Genomic DNA, 17466 nt, shown 5'->3' with positions numbered 1-17466 from the left:
ATTCCTTATACAAATGCTGTTGGTGCGTTGATGTATGCTATGGTGTGTACTCGACCTGATCTTTCACACGCAGTAAGCATGGTGAGTCGTTATATGCATAATCCTGGTAAAGAGCATTGGCAGGCTGTAAAATGGATTCTTAGGTACATTCTTGGCACTATTGATGTTGGTATTAAGTTTCAAAAACAAGAAATGTTTAATCTTGACAATCGTGTAGCTGGTTATGTGGATTCTGATTATGCTGGTGATTTGGATAAGCGACGATCTACTACGGGTTATTTATTTACTATGGCTGGTGGACCTGTTTGTTGGCGTTCAACATTGCAGTCTACTGTTGCATTGTCTACCACTGAAGCAGAGTATATGGCAGTAACAGAAGCTTTTAAAGAAGCTATTTGGATGCATGGTTTGATCAATGACTTGGGTATTTTGAAGGAACATATAGATGTATTTTGTGATAGCCAGAGCGCGATTTGCTTGTCAAAAAATCAAGTCCATCATGCTCGTACAAAACACATTGATGTCCGTTTTCACTTTATTCGAGAAATTATTAGCAAAGGGGATATTTGGTTATTAAAAATTGGAACTGTTGATAACCCTGTTGATATGTTGACAAAGGTGATCACTCGTGAAAAGTTCTGGCATTGTTTGGATTTCATCAACGTCGGAAGGGAGTAGTGTGTTGACATGGTAGCAACCAAATTAGCTATCAACTTGGAGATCTTATGACAAGGTGGAGATTGTTGAACACTGTCATAAGCCCTATTCTCTAGAACCAAGACCTATTCTCAAGGTCTTTTTTTGGCTTGTTAGTTTATCTTTAGGTTTAGCAGAAGGCTATATAATGCCATTCTTTCTGCTGTTGAAATCATCAAGTTTTGAGTGTCATATTGTATGTCTTGAGTAACTTTGGTGTTGTGAGTACATTTGTTCCGCTTTCGGCGCACAACAAGATCTTCATTGATTGCGCATTGTAAGTATAGACATGTGGTTGAAGCTCATGATTTTTGTTTTGGGAAGAGATGGCTTGGACGGGTGTTCGTAAGGATTTGCATTCGTATTCGACATATTAGATATACAGTAATGAAGAAAACAGGGTGTAAGCCTAATGGTGCGTCTTGCAATAAGATTATTATTAAACTAGTTTATGAAAATGGAAGATTCAGGGATGCTCATGTGGTGTTTGATGAAATGCTTAAGAAGGATTGTACACCGAATGTTATCACGTAGCGTTGTTTCTTTTCTTCAGGGCTCTTTAAAAGCCCATAGAGATTCTCATGTTATTTGATAGGATGATTAGATTTGGGGTTCAACCAAAAATGGACACTCATGTGATGCTCATGAGGAAATTTAGAAGAAGGTGTTTGATCTGAGACCAGTGTTTTCTGTTTCTGAGTTTGCTTACAATGCGTTGATTATGCTCTTGCGTACAAGGGTTTGATAGATATGGCTAGAAAGTACGACAACGAGATGGCAGCGAAAGGTCTTGAACTGCAACAATTAGACCGTGTCTGTTAGTTGGGGAGAGGAACGAAGAATTCTTTGTAAGAGTGTGGAAACCTTGTATTGCTCAATGATTAGCTCTGATACCATTTGTAATAGTCTAAGCCCACCACTAGCAGATATTGTCCTCCTTGGTGGCATCAGGTCAATGTGAATTGCAACAATTAAATAGTATATGCACTTTTGAGTGCTTGTAGACACATCTGATCGTGGATTCGTTATCACCCATATCAAGGTGTTACAAGGAAAAACGAAGCTAACTTGGGGAGCATTGATCTAGACGATTCCATCATACAAAATTTTCAACGAGTACAGTGTGAGGTATTGAACTTGTTTCATGCACTCATCGATACATGAATATACAGTAGACATCCATGTACTTAGTTGCGAGAATTAGATATATTGAGTAAATACATGTATTAGATTGTATGACCATGGAAGATATTCAAAAAGGCCTATACAAAGACTATTTACGTAGAGTTTTTCTCATCAAGTTAGAAGTAGAATATATCTCTTCCTCTACAAGCCGTAAGTAAAAGTTATTCAATTGTCATATCAAAGTCAAGTAGGGTCATCTTATCTTTATTCGCTCGAGTCAAATAAACAAGAGACGATATAGCATGATAAATATGAAAAATAGTATTATGCCTCCACATCAATGTTCTCTTTTATCTCAACCGTTGTATGCTTATAAAATCCTTGAGCTTCCTAATTGCAGGAATCAATGAATTGCAGAAATACTTAGTCTCCCAGTACTCACCATGGGTTTTTCCTCCCTCGAATCAAGATTTCATTCTCTTCCTACTGAACATTTTTGGCAATTGACCTCAAGCTTTGATGAGAAACAATGGGTCATTCAGATTCGTCAATCCTTAGAAGACGAAGAGCTTGAGGAGAAAGACAATGGAGTGGAAGACAATGAAGTTAAAGTATGCATATTCAATGTCCCCAAGCCTCTTATGGCCATTGATCCAAATTCCTATACTCCAAATGAAGTTTCAATTGGTCCATACCATCACTGGCGCGTAGAGCTGTATGAAATGGGGAGGCACAAGATTGCTGCAGCCAAAAGAGCTCAAAACCGCCTCCAAAGCCGCAACTTTCGTGACCTCGTTGATAAAATGACAAAGTATGAGCAAAAGACACGGGCGTGCTACCACAAATTCCTCAATTTAAACAGTGAAACATGGGCTTGGATGTTGGCCATGGATGCCTCTTTCCTGCTTGAATTCCTCCAAACGTGTACCATCACAAAAGAATATAGTCTCTCTAGGACATCCTCAAAGTTGTCATGTTCGGTGGACTATGATGGAAGGAAGCCAACAGATAATGCCATCCTAAGAGACATAGTGATGCTTGAGAATCAGATACCTTTATTTATTTTGAGAAACATGTTGGCATACCAGTATACATTTGTAGAACCATCTCAAGTGTTGGCTTCGATGTTGCTGGAACTGTATAATTATCTTTCTCCTTTCAAGGGGAAGAAGGAAGTGAAGGATGTTCAAGCATTGGTCCCGGAATGCTTTCATTTGCTTGATTTTCTGTACCGTATGATTACACCAATCTTGGCTAACAACCCATCTGAGATAATGGAAGATGATCACAATCACAAGGAACCCACCAAACAACACGTTGAAAGAAACTTTAAGCACTCGTTCTATCCTGTCCGTGAACTGGGAAAGCAAATTTGGAAGATTCTTTCAAAGCTAAACAGTGGCCCTGCACATTTATATAGAATCATAGTTGGTTCTAGACCTTTACAAGTGATCTTCAAACTTCCCTGGACAATCATCTCCAAACTTCCTGGAATTGGGATTCTGTTAAAGCCTCTAGAACACTTATGTTCGCTGATAACTGGCAAGGAAGAAGATGATGATGATTCTCCAGAAGAGGGAAGTTCAAGAACACATGGAAAAGATAAACTTCCTTTGCTGGAGGAAATATCAATTCCTTCAGTGTCTGAGCTGACTAAATCAGGCGTTCGTTTCTCGCGCAGCGACGGCATCTCGGCGGTGGCCTTTGACACAAAGGCAGTGAAATTCCACCTTCCCACCATTACTCTTGATGTGAATTCTGAAGTGGTATTGAGAAACTTGGTAGCTTATGAAGCTTCAAAACCATCAGGGGGTTTGGTTTTCACCCGATTCGTCGACCTAATGAATGGCATCATTGATACTGAGGAGGATGTTGAATTGTTGACGGCGGCAGGAATCATTAGGAACCATTTGAAGAGCAATGCGGAAGTCACTAAGCTCTGGAATGGGATGAGCAAATCCATCAAGTCGACCAAGGTGCCGTTCTTGGATAAGGCGATTGAAGATGTAAACAGGTATTACAGCAGCAGATGGAAGGTTAAAGCTATGAAGTTGGTGAAGAAATATGTGTTTGCTTCATGGCCATTGCTTACGCTTCTGGCTACCATTTTGCTGTTGGCCTTGACAGCACTGCAGGCATTTTGCTCTGTCTATAGCTGCTCTCGGTTTTCCCGTTATCTCAATACAGCCGAGGCCTAGCTGGTTCCCGTTTGCATCCAACCTTTTCTTTTTCGATTACTTCCGAACCAGTTGATTCTCGAGCCATTCGTTTTATTTCTCTCTTTGTGGTTATTATCAAGACTACTGGGCCACTTGGTTCAAGGTTTTGTTTATGAAGCCGGAAAAAAAGAATACTTAAGAGTCGCATTAGATATGCTATTAGAATTTTATATAAATAAAATATTTTTCAATAATTTTATTACATTATTTAATTTTAAATATTTTTCAACAATTTTAAATTTATTGAGTAGGTACAATATTTATATGATCAGATAACCCAATAAACCAAAATTACTCAATGAAAATCATAAACGTTGTCTTGTGTTAGATTTTTATTTATTTGGATTGGGTTGAATTTTTGAAAAATAAAAAAAATTGGCTCAATTTGGTAGATGATATTTTTTAGTTAGGTCAATCGACCAACTCGAGCTTTATTTAAAAAAAATATATATATATATATATATATATATATATATATATATATATATATATATTTAACGTTTGTAATCGACATTAGTGATGCATTGTAACTAGTAAATATTTAATATTTAAAGTTACTATCGTAATATATAAAATAATTAAAAGATAAAGTTGAGTTGGATTACGAAATATATTAAATTACTCCGAATTAAAATTTTTAAGTTTGATCTTAAAAAAATATTCGGGAAATAAAAGAATAGTAAAAAAAATATTTTTGAATTAAAGTAAATTTCAAACACTGTAATTATTTCTTAATTTATAACCAAAAAANTTCTTCATCCACTGAAAGCTTCGGCCTTTATATCTTTCTTCTTCCATTTTGAGTGTGCTCCACAAACCCTAAAAGAAACCGATAAAGAAGAACTTGTGTGGATTCCAATTCCATTAGAATACAGAAAAAATATTCGAATGTGGGAATAATGGCCCCACCATCATAAACCTTTTCCCAATTTCTAAACCCTAATCTCTCTCTCTCTCTCTCTCTCTCTCTCAACCAATTCTGATATCGCCCCCTCGCATGCGTCTTCTATCGTCATTGACTCCACTTGGTCAGCATTTCAGTTTTCGCCTCAGAATCGCCCTTTCCTTTCAATCCCACAATTTTCCCCGTCTGTTTACAATGGCTTCTTCCGAGGAATCGCTCAGAAATACTCTTTCTCAAAAGCAATCGGCTGTTGATGCCCAAGCTAATGCTGTTCGTGCCCTCAAGGCTGCTAAGGCTGCCAAGGCTGAGATTGATGCGGCTATTGAAGCTTTGAATGGGTTGAAGATCGAGAAGGCTTCGATTGAGAAGAAACTGCAGGCGGTTGTTACTGGGGCTGGTGGCGATGGCGCCTTGAACAGGGAGTCATTCCGTCAGGCTGTGAATAACACTCTTGAGAGGCGTTTGTTTTATATTCCGTCGTTCAAGATTTACCGTGGGGTTGCTGGATTGTACGATTATGGTCCTCCTGGTTGCGCTGTTAAATCCAATGTTCTTGCCTTTTGGCGCCAGGTTTGTTGATTGAACTTGCTTTTACTTCGATTTTTCGTAATGGGTATCAACCTGAAATTGATTAGAATTGTTCCGGAGTTTGTCCTTACTGTATTCAATTCAATTGTGACCAAGAAACTATCTTAGAGCTGTCGTTTTGTTTTTTTAAATTTTTTTGCAGCATTTTGTTCTTGAAGAAAATATGTTGGAAGTTGACTGTCCTTGTGTGACACCGGAAGCTGTCCTGAAAGCATCTGGTCACGTTGATAAGTTCACGGACCTTATGGTCAAGGATGAGAAAACTGGGACCTGCTACAGGGCAGATCACTTGCTTAAGGATTTCTGTAATGAAAAACTTCAGAAAGATCTTAGCATATCCTCTGAGAAGGCTGCAGAATTTAAGCACGTTCTTGCAATCATGGATGATCTCTCTGCTGAACAGCTGGGTGCTAAAATTAAGGAATATGGTATTGTTGCCCCAGATACTAAGAACCCACTGTCTGATCCTTATCCATTCAACTTAATGTTTCAGACATCAATTGGCCCATCAGGCTTGCTTCCTGGGTGAGTATTTGATCCAAATTTACACTTTCATTTGTATAAACTTCACTTCTGAATCAGTATTTGTAAGAATTTTCTGCTTAAGTTACAACTTCTTGCGATTTAGTTCATCATACTGTTACACAGAAGAGAAAATGGTTGATTTTTTGTTCTCATTCCATGTTATGCCACCTTTCGTTTATCCGACTCTTAGTCAGTGCAATTCGTTACGTGGTTAACTCAGATGTGTATATATGTTAATGATGCAGGTACATGCGCCCCGAAACAGCGCAGGGCATATTTGTCAATTTCAAAGATTTATATTATTACAATGGAAACAAACTGCCCTTTGCTGCAGCACAAATTGGGCAAGCTTTCAGAAATGAGGTTACTCACTTAGTTTTTAGCTTCTTAATTATATTTACAATTTATGGATGAGACTTAGCATTACAAGAATGACCTGTATTTTACTTTGTTTTCAATTCCCATGTCTATTATTTTCGGGTTCTTGCGACTGTTGCTTTCAAAATGGTTCTTGTTGCTAGCCCTTGTCCAAGGTTCATCTGTTTTGTTTCCTTTGGTGTGTATGTTCAATTTTCAGTCTATCTGTTTTACTACAGATATCTCCTCGTCAAGGTCTTCTTAGGGTTCGTGAATTCACACTAGCGGAGATCGAGCACTTTGTTGATCCTGAAGACAAATCCCACCCAAAATTCACTGATGTTGCGAACTTGGAGTTTCTGATGTTTCCAAGGGAGGAGCAAATGTCTGGTAAATCTGCCAGGATAATTCCCTTGGGTGAAGCTGTTGCTAAGGTTTGTGTACTGAATATCTCTACTTCTCATATTCCCACTAGCATGTCTCTTGTATCTTTGTGCTAGGTTGATATGATATATTGTGACGCAGGGAACTGTAAACAATGAAACTCTTGGCTACTTCATTGGGAGAGTATATCTTTTCCTAACTCGCCTTGGCATAGACAAAAACCGTTTGCGTTTCCGGCAGCACCTTGCAAATGAAATGGCTCATTATGCAGCTGACTGTTGGGATGCTGAGATTGAATCTTCATATGGTTGGATTGAATGTGTTGGTATTGCTGACAGATCTGCATATGATTTACATGCCCACACGGTACGAATTCAGCTAAGCTTATCTTTTCCAAATAGTTGTAATTCAAGATAATCTCTTCAATTTGATGGCAGATATTTCAAAACTAGTTTAGTTTTCATTGAGCTCCATTAACTCCCCTATTGCTTGGTAGGATTTATAGGATTGAAGTGTCTTCAAGAGTTCTACCATTGAGATTGTGTTTGTATTTGTGAGATCCCATGTCGGTTGGAGAGGGGAACGAAACATTCTTTATAAGAGTGTGGAGACCTCTCCCTGGGAGACGCATTTTAAATACCTTGAGGGAAGCCTAAAGAGGACAATATCTGCTAGCAGTGGGCTTGGGCCGTTACAGTAGTTGTATGTAAATGAACTCTCATATATTTCCTTTACCTCTCCTTTTAATAGGAAAAAAGTGGTGTTCCTCTTGTAGCCCACGAGAAATTCGCGGAACCAAGAGAAGTTGAGGTACTTGTTATATCTGAAGTTTTCTGAGATCTATGAAGATAAATTGTTCTAATGCTTTACATTCACTCATGATATTAAATTTCAGAAATTGGTCATTGCTCCTGTTAAGAAAGAACTCGGCCTCGCTTTCAAGGGAAGTCAAAAGAACGTTGTGGAAGCTTTGGAGGTAACTTATGGATTTTTTTTTTCGGCCGAGCGATTTGTGGCATCTGTAATTTTTGGAAAACCTGACTGGCATAGTATTGCAATTATTTTAGGCGATGAAGGAGAAAGAAGCCTTGGAAATGAAGGCAAATCTAGAATCCAATGGAGAGGTGGAGTTCTATGTCTGCACACTGGGGAAGAATGTGTTGATCAAGAAGAGTATGGTTGCAATTTCGAAGGAGAAAAAGAAGGAACATCAGAGGGTTTTCACACCATCCGTGATCGAACCCTCTTTCGGTATTGGTCGGATTATCTATTGCCTCTTTGAACACTCTTACTACATGAGACCAAGTAAAGGTGGGGATGAGCAGCTAAACGTCTTTAGATTTCCACCCCTCGTTGCACCTATCAAGTGCACAGTTTTCCCACTTGTTCAGAATGAGCAGTACGAGCAGGTCGCCAAAGTTATCTCGAAGTCGTTAACTCTATCTGGCATTTCCCATAAAATCGACATAACAGGTATTCGAACATAACTTTCGATTTTGTTTTTCTTTTAAGTTCTAAGAAATGAATGAAAACTTGGAGATGAAAACATAGGATAAATGATAATATCGTTTTGCTGTTCTTCCCTGTTTGGTTTAGAATCCTGATATCCTTACCTTTTTCTGCATTGAAATAACTACTCATTATGTTTTTCGCAATCACTCTCGATTCAGGCACGTCGATAGGAAAACGATATGCACGAACAGACGAGCTAGGCGTTCCTTTCGCAATCACTGTCGATTCAACATCTTCAGTGACAATTCGAGAAAGGGATAGCAAAGACCAAATTCGTGTGAGCGTGGACGAGGCAGCATCGGTCGTGAAAGATGTAACCGACGGCCTAAGAACATGGGAAAATGTATGGTCAACATTCCCCCATCACGCCTCTGCAGCTGCAGAAGATTGAATTTTTACCTTAAGCAGGTTCTCCAGTTACTTTTTTTTGTAGTTGATTGCAAGATCCTTATTTTAACCTATAAAAGTATTTACCATGGATAATACTTGAAGATTCTTCTTTAATTTCATAAAAAAAAAAAAAAAAAAGTATTAACTTTTTTTATTAAGGTAAAAACTCCATAAGGTTTTAGAATAATGCCACCAATGCTTGCTGGGATTTGTTTCCACCACATTTTTCTTTGCCTTGTCACTGCCTATGTGGCAGAGAGAGACACGCATGCATATCTATTCCCTTCTCATTTTAATAAACAAATATCTAGTCATTAATTTTTATCTTTTTTTTTTTTTCATATTTCATTATATAACTTTTTAATTTGAATTTTACAATTGAGATATACATAGTGAATGAGACATATATTATTTTTTAAACTTTTAATTTGAGAACTATTATAATTTAACTTATTTTTTAATTCTATAAAATTTGAGAAGTCTAATATTAATATTAACCCAAAAAAAAAAGTTAAAAAAAAATAATCTTATAACTCATGAGTAGTTTGTGCATTTAATTGTGATAGTTTCATAAATTTAATTATTTTGGTTTCTTAAAATAACTAATACATATTTTATGTTGTCGAATTTAAAAAATATAGATTAAATTATAAATTAGGTTTAAAAATGTTACTAATATTATATATTTCGTATTTAATAATTACTAATATATTTAAAAATTTTAAAATATTTAAAAAATAGTCAAATTTTGTTACTCATTTATTAGATATATAATGAAAAATTAAGAGACGAAAAAGACACCAAATTTAAATTTTAATAAGTTTTTATTAGATAGTTGGATAAACTTTAATTTACTGAATTATTTTTTAAATTGAGACACATGGATAAACATGAAAACCGTGTAATTTGAGTAAAAAAAAATAAAAAATAAAAATCGATTTAACATTAACATAATTTAATATGTTCATTTTGAAAACTTCCAATTGCCATATTTTTACGTTTCCCTTCCAATGTCAAAACCAAGGGCTGGCACTGGCAGAGTAACACTCTATGGGCAAAGCACGTACAAAGACCAAAAACCCCCCTACAACTTTACGAGAAGACAAGGGCATATTAGGAAAAGTAAAATCTGTGAAGTTACAGATTTACCCCTCCCGCAAACCTTTAAGTCCAATTTCCAACGGGGAAACTTCATCACTTAACCAACCCTCTCATTCTCACATGCAACTTTCAACTCCCCGTCTTCAATGGCGAACAAAACCGCTCCATCTTCCCGCCGCCTCTGTCTCTGTGCTCCGACCACTCATCCTGGCTCCTTCCGCTGCAGTCTCCACCGTCGTATGCGGAAGGCCTCCAACAAAATGCCGCCGCTTCCCCCGCCTGGAAACCTATCGAAGGCCGCCTCCGCGACAGATCTCGTTAAGGCGTTTCTTATGCAGGTAATCAAGCCGTCGAGTCAAGATCTCCAGAGAAGGAGGAATTTCCAGCCTAAGCCTTCTCGATTCTGTAATGCCGCTTCCGATTATGGATTGGCGGTTTCTTGATCGTGAATCGCGTACGTATATACGTAGTGATTCTCTTTGTCGTACGTCTCTGTTTTCCGAAGGAATTTTGCGTGTTGTTTAGGTGAAAGCGTAATTCAAACCGATGATTAAGCGTTCGCTTCCTTTTTTTTTTATGACGAGGTGGATGATGATGAATTCGCTTGTGAAATTTGAGAGACCTTTTTTGATTTGGTAGATGTTCGAGTAATTTATTGAATTGTTGATGAAGATCAAAGAGTGATCTCAGTAGTTTGTTGCTCTGCTTGATTGCACTGAAGTGAATTTGATTTGTACATAATTGGCGGACGGCTCTTCCAAATGTTGTTGCGTTTAGTCATGTTAGTGAATTTGAGTAGCAAATTTAGTGAACTTTCATCTTAGCTTCTGTAGTTTTAAGATTTTAAATCCTTTACAGCTTCGAACCAAAATTAGGGCAAAATATTGATGGGCAGAGGTAGAACGGGATGGTTCCCCGTTTTCATGCCCTTCCCATTTCATTCACAATTTGTGCGAAATTTCTCAATTAATATCATGAAGTCTAAGGTGGAGAATTTTCGAAGATCAATCCCATAGTTTTTATTATTATTATTATTTAAATAAAATATTTTTTGGAAAAAAATGTATGAAAATGTACCATTTGTAGGATTCTTTATTTATTTTTTTATTTTTATTTTTGTAAAACTTCTTTAGAAAAAAAAAAAACAATATTTTATAAAAGTTTTAATTTAGATTTTATTATATAATAAATAAAAAAATCTTATTACTTGAATTTTTCTAATTTCAATTTTCATATGAAATTTTAATTTTTTTTTTCTCCAAAAATTGATTCCTAACCTTTATAAAAGGTTAGAGTAAGACGAAATTAATCCTAAATTTTTTTAAAAAAATTGATCCAAACAGTAAGACGATATTTTAAAAATATCACAAAGTGAAAAGATAGATACGAATAAATAAATTAATTACAATACTTTTTTTTATCTATTATACTTTGAAATTCATTTTATTTTTTATGGATTTATTATTTATTTTTTTTTTTGGGTTAAATGTTTGTGATTAAAATTATTAATAATTTCAAATTTTAAGTTTTGTAAAAAGTAAATGATTAAAGTTCAATATTTGAAAATAAATGGGATGCAATAAAATGAAGTTATTTTAACCAAATAAATAAGAAATTATAATAAGTTGATAATTCGAGAATTTTTGCTTCAGGCTAACCCTTTGCTGCGCCGCCTCTCAAGTACCCGAGTTTTCCCGGTCTCCACCGGCAGTATTGAGTTTATTGGCGAAAATCTGAGATCAAAGCTTAGGGTCGTAAGGGTTACAGCGCCGCTCACTATGTTCAATGATACGCCCTCTTCTTTTTCACATCCGACGCGTCTCCACTCTCCCCCTCCCAACGCAGGACAACCTCAAATCAATCCTTTTCCAATGCAACAAAACGATCCTTCAACTCACCAAACTTGGCCGCCTCACCGAGGCCCGAGACGTCTTCGAATCGATGTCTCAGCGAGATTCAGTTTCTTGGAACTCGATGATTGCTGGGTATGCACAGAACGGACTTTTGCGCGAAGCAAAAGCGCTTTTCGATGCTTTCCGAGGGAAAAATGTGAGGACTTGGACAATTTTGTTGACGGGGTATGCAAGACATGGGCTTATACATGAGGCTGTGACTGTTTTTGAGTCGATGCCGGAGAGGAATATTGTTTCTTGGAATGCGATGATTAGTGGGTATGTGCAAATTGGTGACTTGAGGACTGCGCGGAAGCTGTTCGACGAAATGCCCGAGAGAAATGTTGTGTCGTGGAATCAGATTATTACTGGATATTGTCATTCTGGTATGGTTGTTGAGGCTCGTGAGCTATTTGATCGGATGGTGGAGCGGAACTCTGTATCGTGGATGGTTATGATGTCTGGGTATGTTGAGATCGGTGAGTATCGAGAAGCTTGGCGTGTGTTTTCTAGGATGCTGAGGAGTGGGGCGAGGCCTGATCAGGCAACTTTTGTGGTTGCTTTCTCCACGGTTTCTTGGTTGGATAATTTGGAGTTGCTTGGGAGTTTGAGAACAATGGCTGTAAAGGTTGGTTATGAGAGTGATGTTCTTGTGGGAACATCAATTCTTAATGCCTATACAAGGAGTGGAAGTTTAGGGCCTGCATATCAGTTCTTCGAGGCAATGCCGGAGAAGAACGAGTATTCATGGACAACAATGATCTCAGCTTTCTCTCAGTGTGATAAGTTAAACGATGCCATTGCCTTGTATGAGCGAACTTCTCAGAAAAGTGTTGCCATTCAAACAGCGATTATCACTGCCTTTGCTCAGAAGGGAAGGATTCAGGAGGCCAGGAATAAGTTTGAGGAGATTGTGAAGCCTAATGTGGTTGCTTGGAATGCTATGATTGCTGCATATGCGCACAATGGAATGCTTGAAGAAGCGAAGGATACTTTCTTGAGAATGCCAGTGCGTAATGCAGTTTCCTGGGCTGCCATGATCGCTGGTCTTGCACAAAATGGTCAAAGCATTGAGGCTTTGGAATTGTTTTCTGATCTTCAGAGATCAGGAACTGTACCTAATCATTCAACCTTCACCAGTGCTCTCTTTGCTTGTTCAAATATTGGATTTGTAGAGGTTGGTAGGCAGATTCATGCTCTCTCCATCAAAATGAGGTGCCAGTTTAATTTATTTGTGGGGAATGGATTGATCTCAATGTATGCAAGATGTAATGATATCAATGATGTTGTTCTGTTATTTAACACTATGAAAAGTAAAGACACTGTGTCTTGGAACTCTCTGATCAGTGGGTTTGTAGAGAACAATATGTTGGATGATGCATGGAAGGCTTTTGAAAGGATGCCAGAGCGTGATGTTGTGTCTTGGACTTCCATTATATCAGCTTATGAGAAAGCCGGGTTGGAGGATGTCGCGTTTGGATTGTTCCATGACATGGTCTCTGTAGGAACAACGCCAAATGAATCGACCATTTCCGCCCTCCTTTCTGCCTGTGCATCGCTTGGTACTACTAAGCTTGGGGAGCAAATTCATGCCTTGACATACAAACTTGGGCTTAATTCTTGTCTGATTGTGTGTAATGCTGTGATAACAATGCATTTCAAGTGTGGTAGTCTAGAAGGAATTTCTGTTTTCAACGAGATGTTCGATCGAGACACGGTTACTTGGAATGCCGTGTTAGTTGGCTTTGCACAGAATGGACTAGGAAAAGAGGCTATTGAGATTTTTAAACAAATGGAAGCTGTAGGAATTTTGCCCAACGAAATTACGTTCATTGGTGTTCTGTGTGCCTGCAGCCATGCTGGATTAGTTGATGAAGGCTGGAAGTATTTTAGTTCCATGAATCATCATGGAATTACCCCATCAGTTGAGCATTATACATGCATGGTTGATCTCCTTGGCAGGGCTGGAAAGCTTTCCGATGCCGAAGCTCTCATCAAAAACATGCCGGTAAATCAGGATAATGTGATATGGGAGGCACTTCTTGGTGCCTGTAGGATCCATGGTAATATAGAACTTGCTCAAAGAGTAGCTGAAAGGCTACTTAACATGGGAACTAGCAGGCATGGAACATATGTTATACTATCCAACATCTATGCAAATAAAGGTCTGTGGGAGAAGGTTTCGGAAATCGAAAACACGATGAAGAACAAGGAGGTTGCTAAAGAACCAGGAGCCAGTTGGATTCAGATCAGGTGCAGAATACACTATTTTCTTACCAAGGACGATTCTCACGACGAGATCGAAGAGATTCATTCATGCTTGAAAGTGTTACTAGAACGGCTTACTCTGGCAGGTTATGTGCCTGAGACAAATTTTGTGCTTCATGATGTGGAAGATGAACAAAAACTAGATGAGCTTCTATATCATAGTGAGAAGCTTGCTCTTGCTTATGGTATCTTGCACACACCGATCGGTGCGCCGATTCAAATCACGAAGAATCTTCGGATTTGTGGAGACTGTCATACCTTCATGAAATTCGTCTCTCAAGTCACAAATCGAAAGATAATCATAAGAGATGGGTCTAGATTCCACCATTTTCTTGATGGGTCATGTAACTGCAGGGATTACTGGTAAGGTATAGCTGTACAGAAGACAGAACATTCAAACTTAACTATTGGCTTCAAACTCATTGTCTTATATCATTCTTATAATTCAACTGGGCATGACACTACCAGTTGATCAACAGAAATTGGAAGTATCAACTCTGTCGAACATGCATCCTATGGTGAAGTTTTTGAGTTACAGACTGAGGTAAACAACACGAATCTTCTCTTTTTTTTTTTTTTTTCTTTTTTTTTGTTCTTTCAATGTAACATGCTCTATTTTTTGAGATCAGTCTAGGGAAAGTTATATGTTTCAAGATTGTAAACTACATACCTTTCAAATTGTTTGATCAGAAAGAGTAGAGTTTGCATTTAACAACAGTAAATTTACCTCCCAAGGGCTCAATCTTTCATATTGTAGTAAAATGATCATTCCATTAGATGAAATATGGACCAAATGGAACTTAGTTCCTTCTTACAAGATGAACATTCATAAGAGAGATTCACTCACTTCTGCAAAATTGTAGCAGCTCTGTAGTATCACATAACTCTCTAGCAATGCTGCTATAAAACAAAACTATCCTTTTCATACCTCAAGTCAAGCCATTGGCAATGCAGGCGTGGACGTTAAGACCGCACCAAATAAACTAGCTCGGAAGAATCGGTTAACTATTATGCAAAAATCTACTCTTGGAGTACTGAAAAAATGAGTTACTGGGACTGATTGCTTAAGCTGTAAACATTTCCAATCAATCCAAAGATACCAACAATGACAGCCATAACTAGCATAAACCATGATATGAGCTTCTCTGTTGCGTTCAAGCTCCTATGTCCACTCTGCTTGCATAGCTTTAAGGCAATAACTGAGGGTAATATGAAGCCCAGCGACACTGCTGTTGTTGCCCCTGTAAACTTAAAGGCCGTCCAAATGTTAGGAATCATGGTTGAACCCATATAAATCAGCGCCAACAAAACTACTGTCAAGGCCAAAGACCTCTTCCTGCTCTCTGCAAGCGGTGCTGATCCCTCGAATACTAAGGTGTCGACCGTTTGTCGTAACGAGAAATGAGCAACTGGAAAAACAAAAACTAAATGAAGAACATAACCAACTCGAACAATGTAATTTAATGCGGAGCTGAATCGAATTCCTAAGTCCCTGTCAAAGTTGGTCAACACGTCTGCCTCGGTGTCGTTCCCAAAGAGTAAATAACCAGATATGGCAGTCAAAGCATAAACTACAATGCATATCGCAGTTGTGATCCTCCCAACCGTATTCATCCTCTGTGGAGACCGTGCTTCGAGCTCGTTGTATATCGGTGGGACGTTGAAATGGCAAACATAAGCATTTGTCATAATTGGAACCACCACAAGGAGGTCTAAGATCGCCTTCTTCGATCCAAAATCAGGACTCATTCTTGGAGGATCAATTTGTCCTTCAAAAAGCTTAATCAATGCTATGGCACAAGCAATAATAACAAAGACGACTGCGAGCGCGACCGAAGCAGCCGACGTCATGCTCAAGGAGTCGATCTTATTCAAAGCACAAAGGGGTGCTAGAAAAACAACCAAAACAACCAAAACCAGAAGCTTCCTATGATCCCAAAATCCATGTCCTAACCACTGATCAAAAACCCCAATATGACGAACAGAACCAGACATAACATCCCCCATAATAATCAAATAAACAACCAAAATACCAGCATTGTTCACAATTATACAGATTTCAGTCAGGACCTTCATGGATTTCCCAAATGCACACTGAACAACCTCCCCATATGACGAAGACTTGGATATAACCATAAATCTCACTAACAATTCAACGCTAAACTCAGATAAAATACCAATCAAAACTATCAAAACTAACCCGGAAACCACTCCAAGAACTTTCATGGTGGCAGGTAGAGCCATAATCCCAGCTCCAACAATCGTAGTCGTTAGGTTAAAAACAGCCCCGGAAATCCCCGATCCACCTGGAGCCTCCCCAGTGATAAGCGGATGGAAATTGACATCAAACTCAAGATCATCGAATCGATCATTAGAATGATTCGGAGCAGCCGATCTGGGAGTTTGAACATCAATCTGGGATTGCAATTCAACGTATCTTGTGTTGCTATCCATTCCGATGCATAAACGTTGAACAATTTATGCAACGACAAAAATCAAGGAGAAAAATGACATCGACATTGTCCAATCCCAGAGAGAAAACAGTTGAGGCGATTCATCCAACAAGAAAGCAATTGAAATTGAAACTTCTTCTTTCTCCGATTAAAATCAAACGGAAAAACCGAAATCTCAGGGTCAATGGTCCACCATCGTCTGTTTCTCGTCGTTGCTCAATCAGATTTGAACAACGTCGAAAATGGGAATTTGAGGATCGGAAGGAATTGTTAATGGTGGAGTTTTCAACAGGATCTTGTTCCCTCCTCAGAGCTCCGAAGATTTAAAAAAAAGAATGTTCAATTTTTTCAGTCCATCTCAAAATTGAAATCCGGACTTCATTTATTTTAAGCCAATTCCCTCGGCCTATATATATACGTGATGATGATGACGTGGCATAATCTTATTACCAAACATAAATATTACTTATTTATATAAAATTGTATTCTAATGCAACAATTAATATAATAATTAGATTCTTAAAAAACTTTATTTCCAGACGTCCCCTATATTTTAATCTTAAATATAATGTACTTATTAAGCTTAATAATTATAAAAATTATTAGTTATTTTTATATGATTATTTTATGAAATTATTTGTATACGACACTTGACACGAAATCTAAAAGTGCACAGGAGGGACAAGAGAGATGAGGAACATAACCCCGATCTTCGACTCCAACTACTCCAACTAACTTTCAAAAACAGGTGAATGAATAATAAAAACCCCGCTCTGCTGGATGAGAAACAGCAGTAAGGGAAGGAACATATATAAGGAATATAATTTCTAATTCTGACTAGCTATAAAAAACGGAGATGAGGAATATAATCTTCAATCTTGACTTGAAAATGATGAAGCATTCCTCCTCCCAGTGGTCTAGTTAGATGTCCTTATTGCAAATTTGAAAAGATTGTTTTCCGTTTAAATAATCTCCTACCCCAATTAGCTATCACGAACAAAGATGAAAAATATAATCTCAAATTCCAAGAATTTTTTCTCGGTGGTCTAGTA

General features: G+C 37.8%; 4 protein-coding genes across 4 annotated transcripts; 3 read left to right on the top strand and 1 right to left on the bottom strand.

Moving 5' to 3' along the window:
* Positions 1-1772: 1772 nt before the first annotated feature.
* Positions 1773-4122, top strand: LOC111779155 (putative UPF0481 protein At3g02645). Its single transcript, XM_023659231.1, has 2 exons — positions 1773-1824; positions 2222-4122. The coding sequence occupies exon 2, from the start codon at positions 2265-2267 to the stop codon at positions 4017-4019; it is 1755 nt and encodes a 584-aa protein (XP_023514999.1). The 5' UTR covers positions 1773-1824; positions 2222-2264; the 3' UTR covers positions 4020-4122.
* A 739-nt stretch (positions 4123-4861) lies between these two features.
* LOC111778846 (glycine--tRNA ligase, mitochondrial 1-like) lies at positions 4862-8906 on the top strand. The gene is made up of 9 exons (XM_023658829.1): positions 4862-5514; positions 5675-6057; positions 6303-6420; positions 6654-6848; positions 6940-7164; positions 7549-7608; positions 7694-7774; positions 7866-8271; positions 8469-8906. Exons 1-9 carry the CDS (start codon positions 5038-5040, stop codon positions 8699-8701), a joined length of 2178 nt encoding a protein of 725 aa, XP_023514597.1. The 5' UTR covers positions 4862-5037; the 3' UTR covers positions 8702-8906.
* Positions 8907-11446: 2540 nt separating this feature from the next.
* LOC111779221 (pentatricopeptide repeat-containing protein At4g02750-like) lies at positions 11447-14695 on the top strand. Its single transcript, XM_023659317.1, has one exon. It carries the CDS (start codon positions 11587-11589, stop codon positions 14326-14328), a length of 2742 nt encoding a protein of 913 aa, XP_023515085.1. The 5' UTR covers positions 11447-11586; the 3' UTR covers positions 14329-14695.
* Positions 14400-16783, bottom strand: LOC111779222 (amino acid transporter AVT6E-like). Its single transcript, XM_023659318.1, has one exon. The coding sequence runs from the start codon at positions 16413-16415 to the stop codon at positions 15009-15011; it is 1407 nt and encodes a 468-aa protein (XP_023515086.1). The 5' UTR covers positions 16416-16783; the 3' UTR covers positions 14400-15008.
* Between the last annotated feature and the right edge of the window lie 683 nt (positions 16784-17466).

The sequence above is a fragment of the Cucurbita pepo genome, chromosome LG17 (genome assembly GCF_002806865.2).
Source record: "Cucurbita pepo subsp. pepo cultivar mu-cu-16 chromosome LG17, ASM280686v2, whole genome shotgun sequence".
Lineage (NCBI taxonomy): Eukaryota > Viridiplantae > Streptophyta > Magnoliopsida > Cucurbitales > Cucurbitaceae > Cucurbita > Cucurbita pepo.
Note: the sequence above shows the minus strand (reverse complement) of the source record. Positions and strands in the feature narration are given on the sequence as shown.

What these genes read in the sequence shown, in the direction of transcription:
- LOC111779155 (XM_023659231.1), top strand. Translation starts at nt 2,265, where the DNA reads ATGGGTTTTTCCTCCCTCGAATCAAGATTTCATTCTCTTCCTACTGAA.
- LOC111778846 (XM_023658829.1), top strand. Translation starts at nt 5,038, where the DNA reads ATGCGTCTTCTATCGTCATTGACTCCACTTGGTCAGCATTTCAGTTTT. An exon ending in GGCAAGCTTTCAGAAATGAG is followed by an intron (nt 6,421 to 6,653) that starts GTTACTCACTTA and finishes GTTTTACTACAG; the next exon opens with ATATCTCCTCGTCAAGGTCT. An exon ending in CCATAAAATCGACATAACAG is followed by an intron (nt 8,272 to 8,468) that starts GTATTCGAACAT and finishes CTCTCGATTCAG; the next exon opens with GCACGTCGATAGGAAAACGA.
- LOC111779221 (XM_023659317.1), top strand. Translation starts at nt 11,587, where the DNA reads ATGATACGCCCTCTTCTTTTTCACATCCGACGCGTCTCCACTCTCCCC.
- LOC111779222 (XM_023659318.1), bottom strand. Translation starts at nt 16,415, where the DNA reads ATGGATAGCAACACAAGATACGTTGAATTGCAATCCCAGATTGATGTT.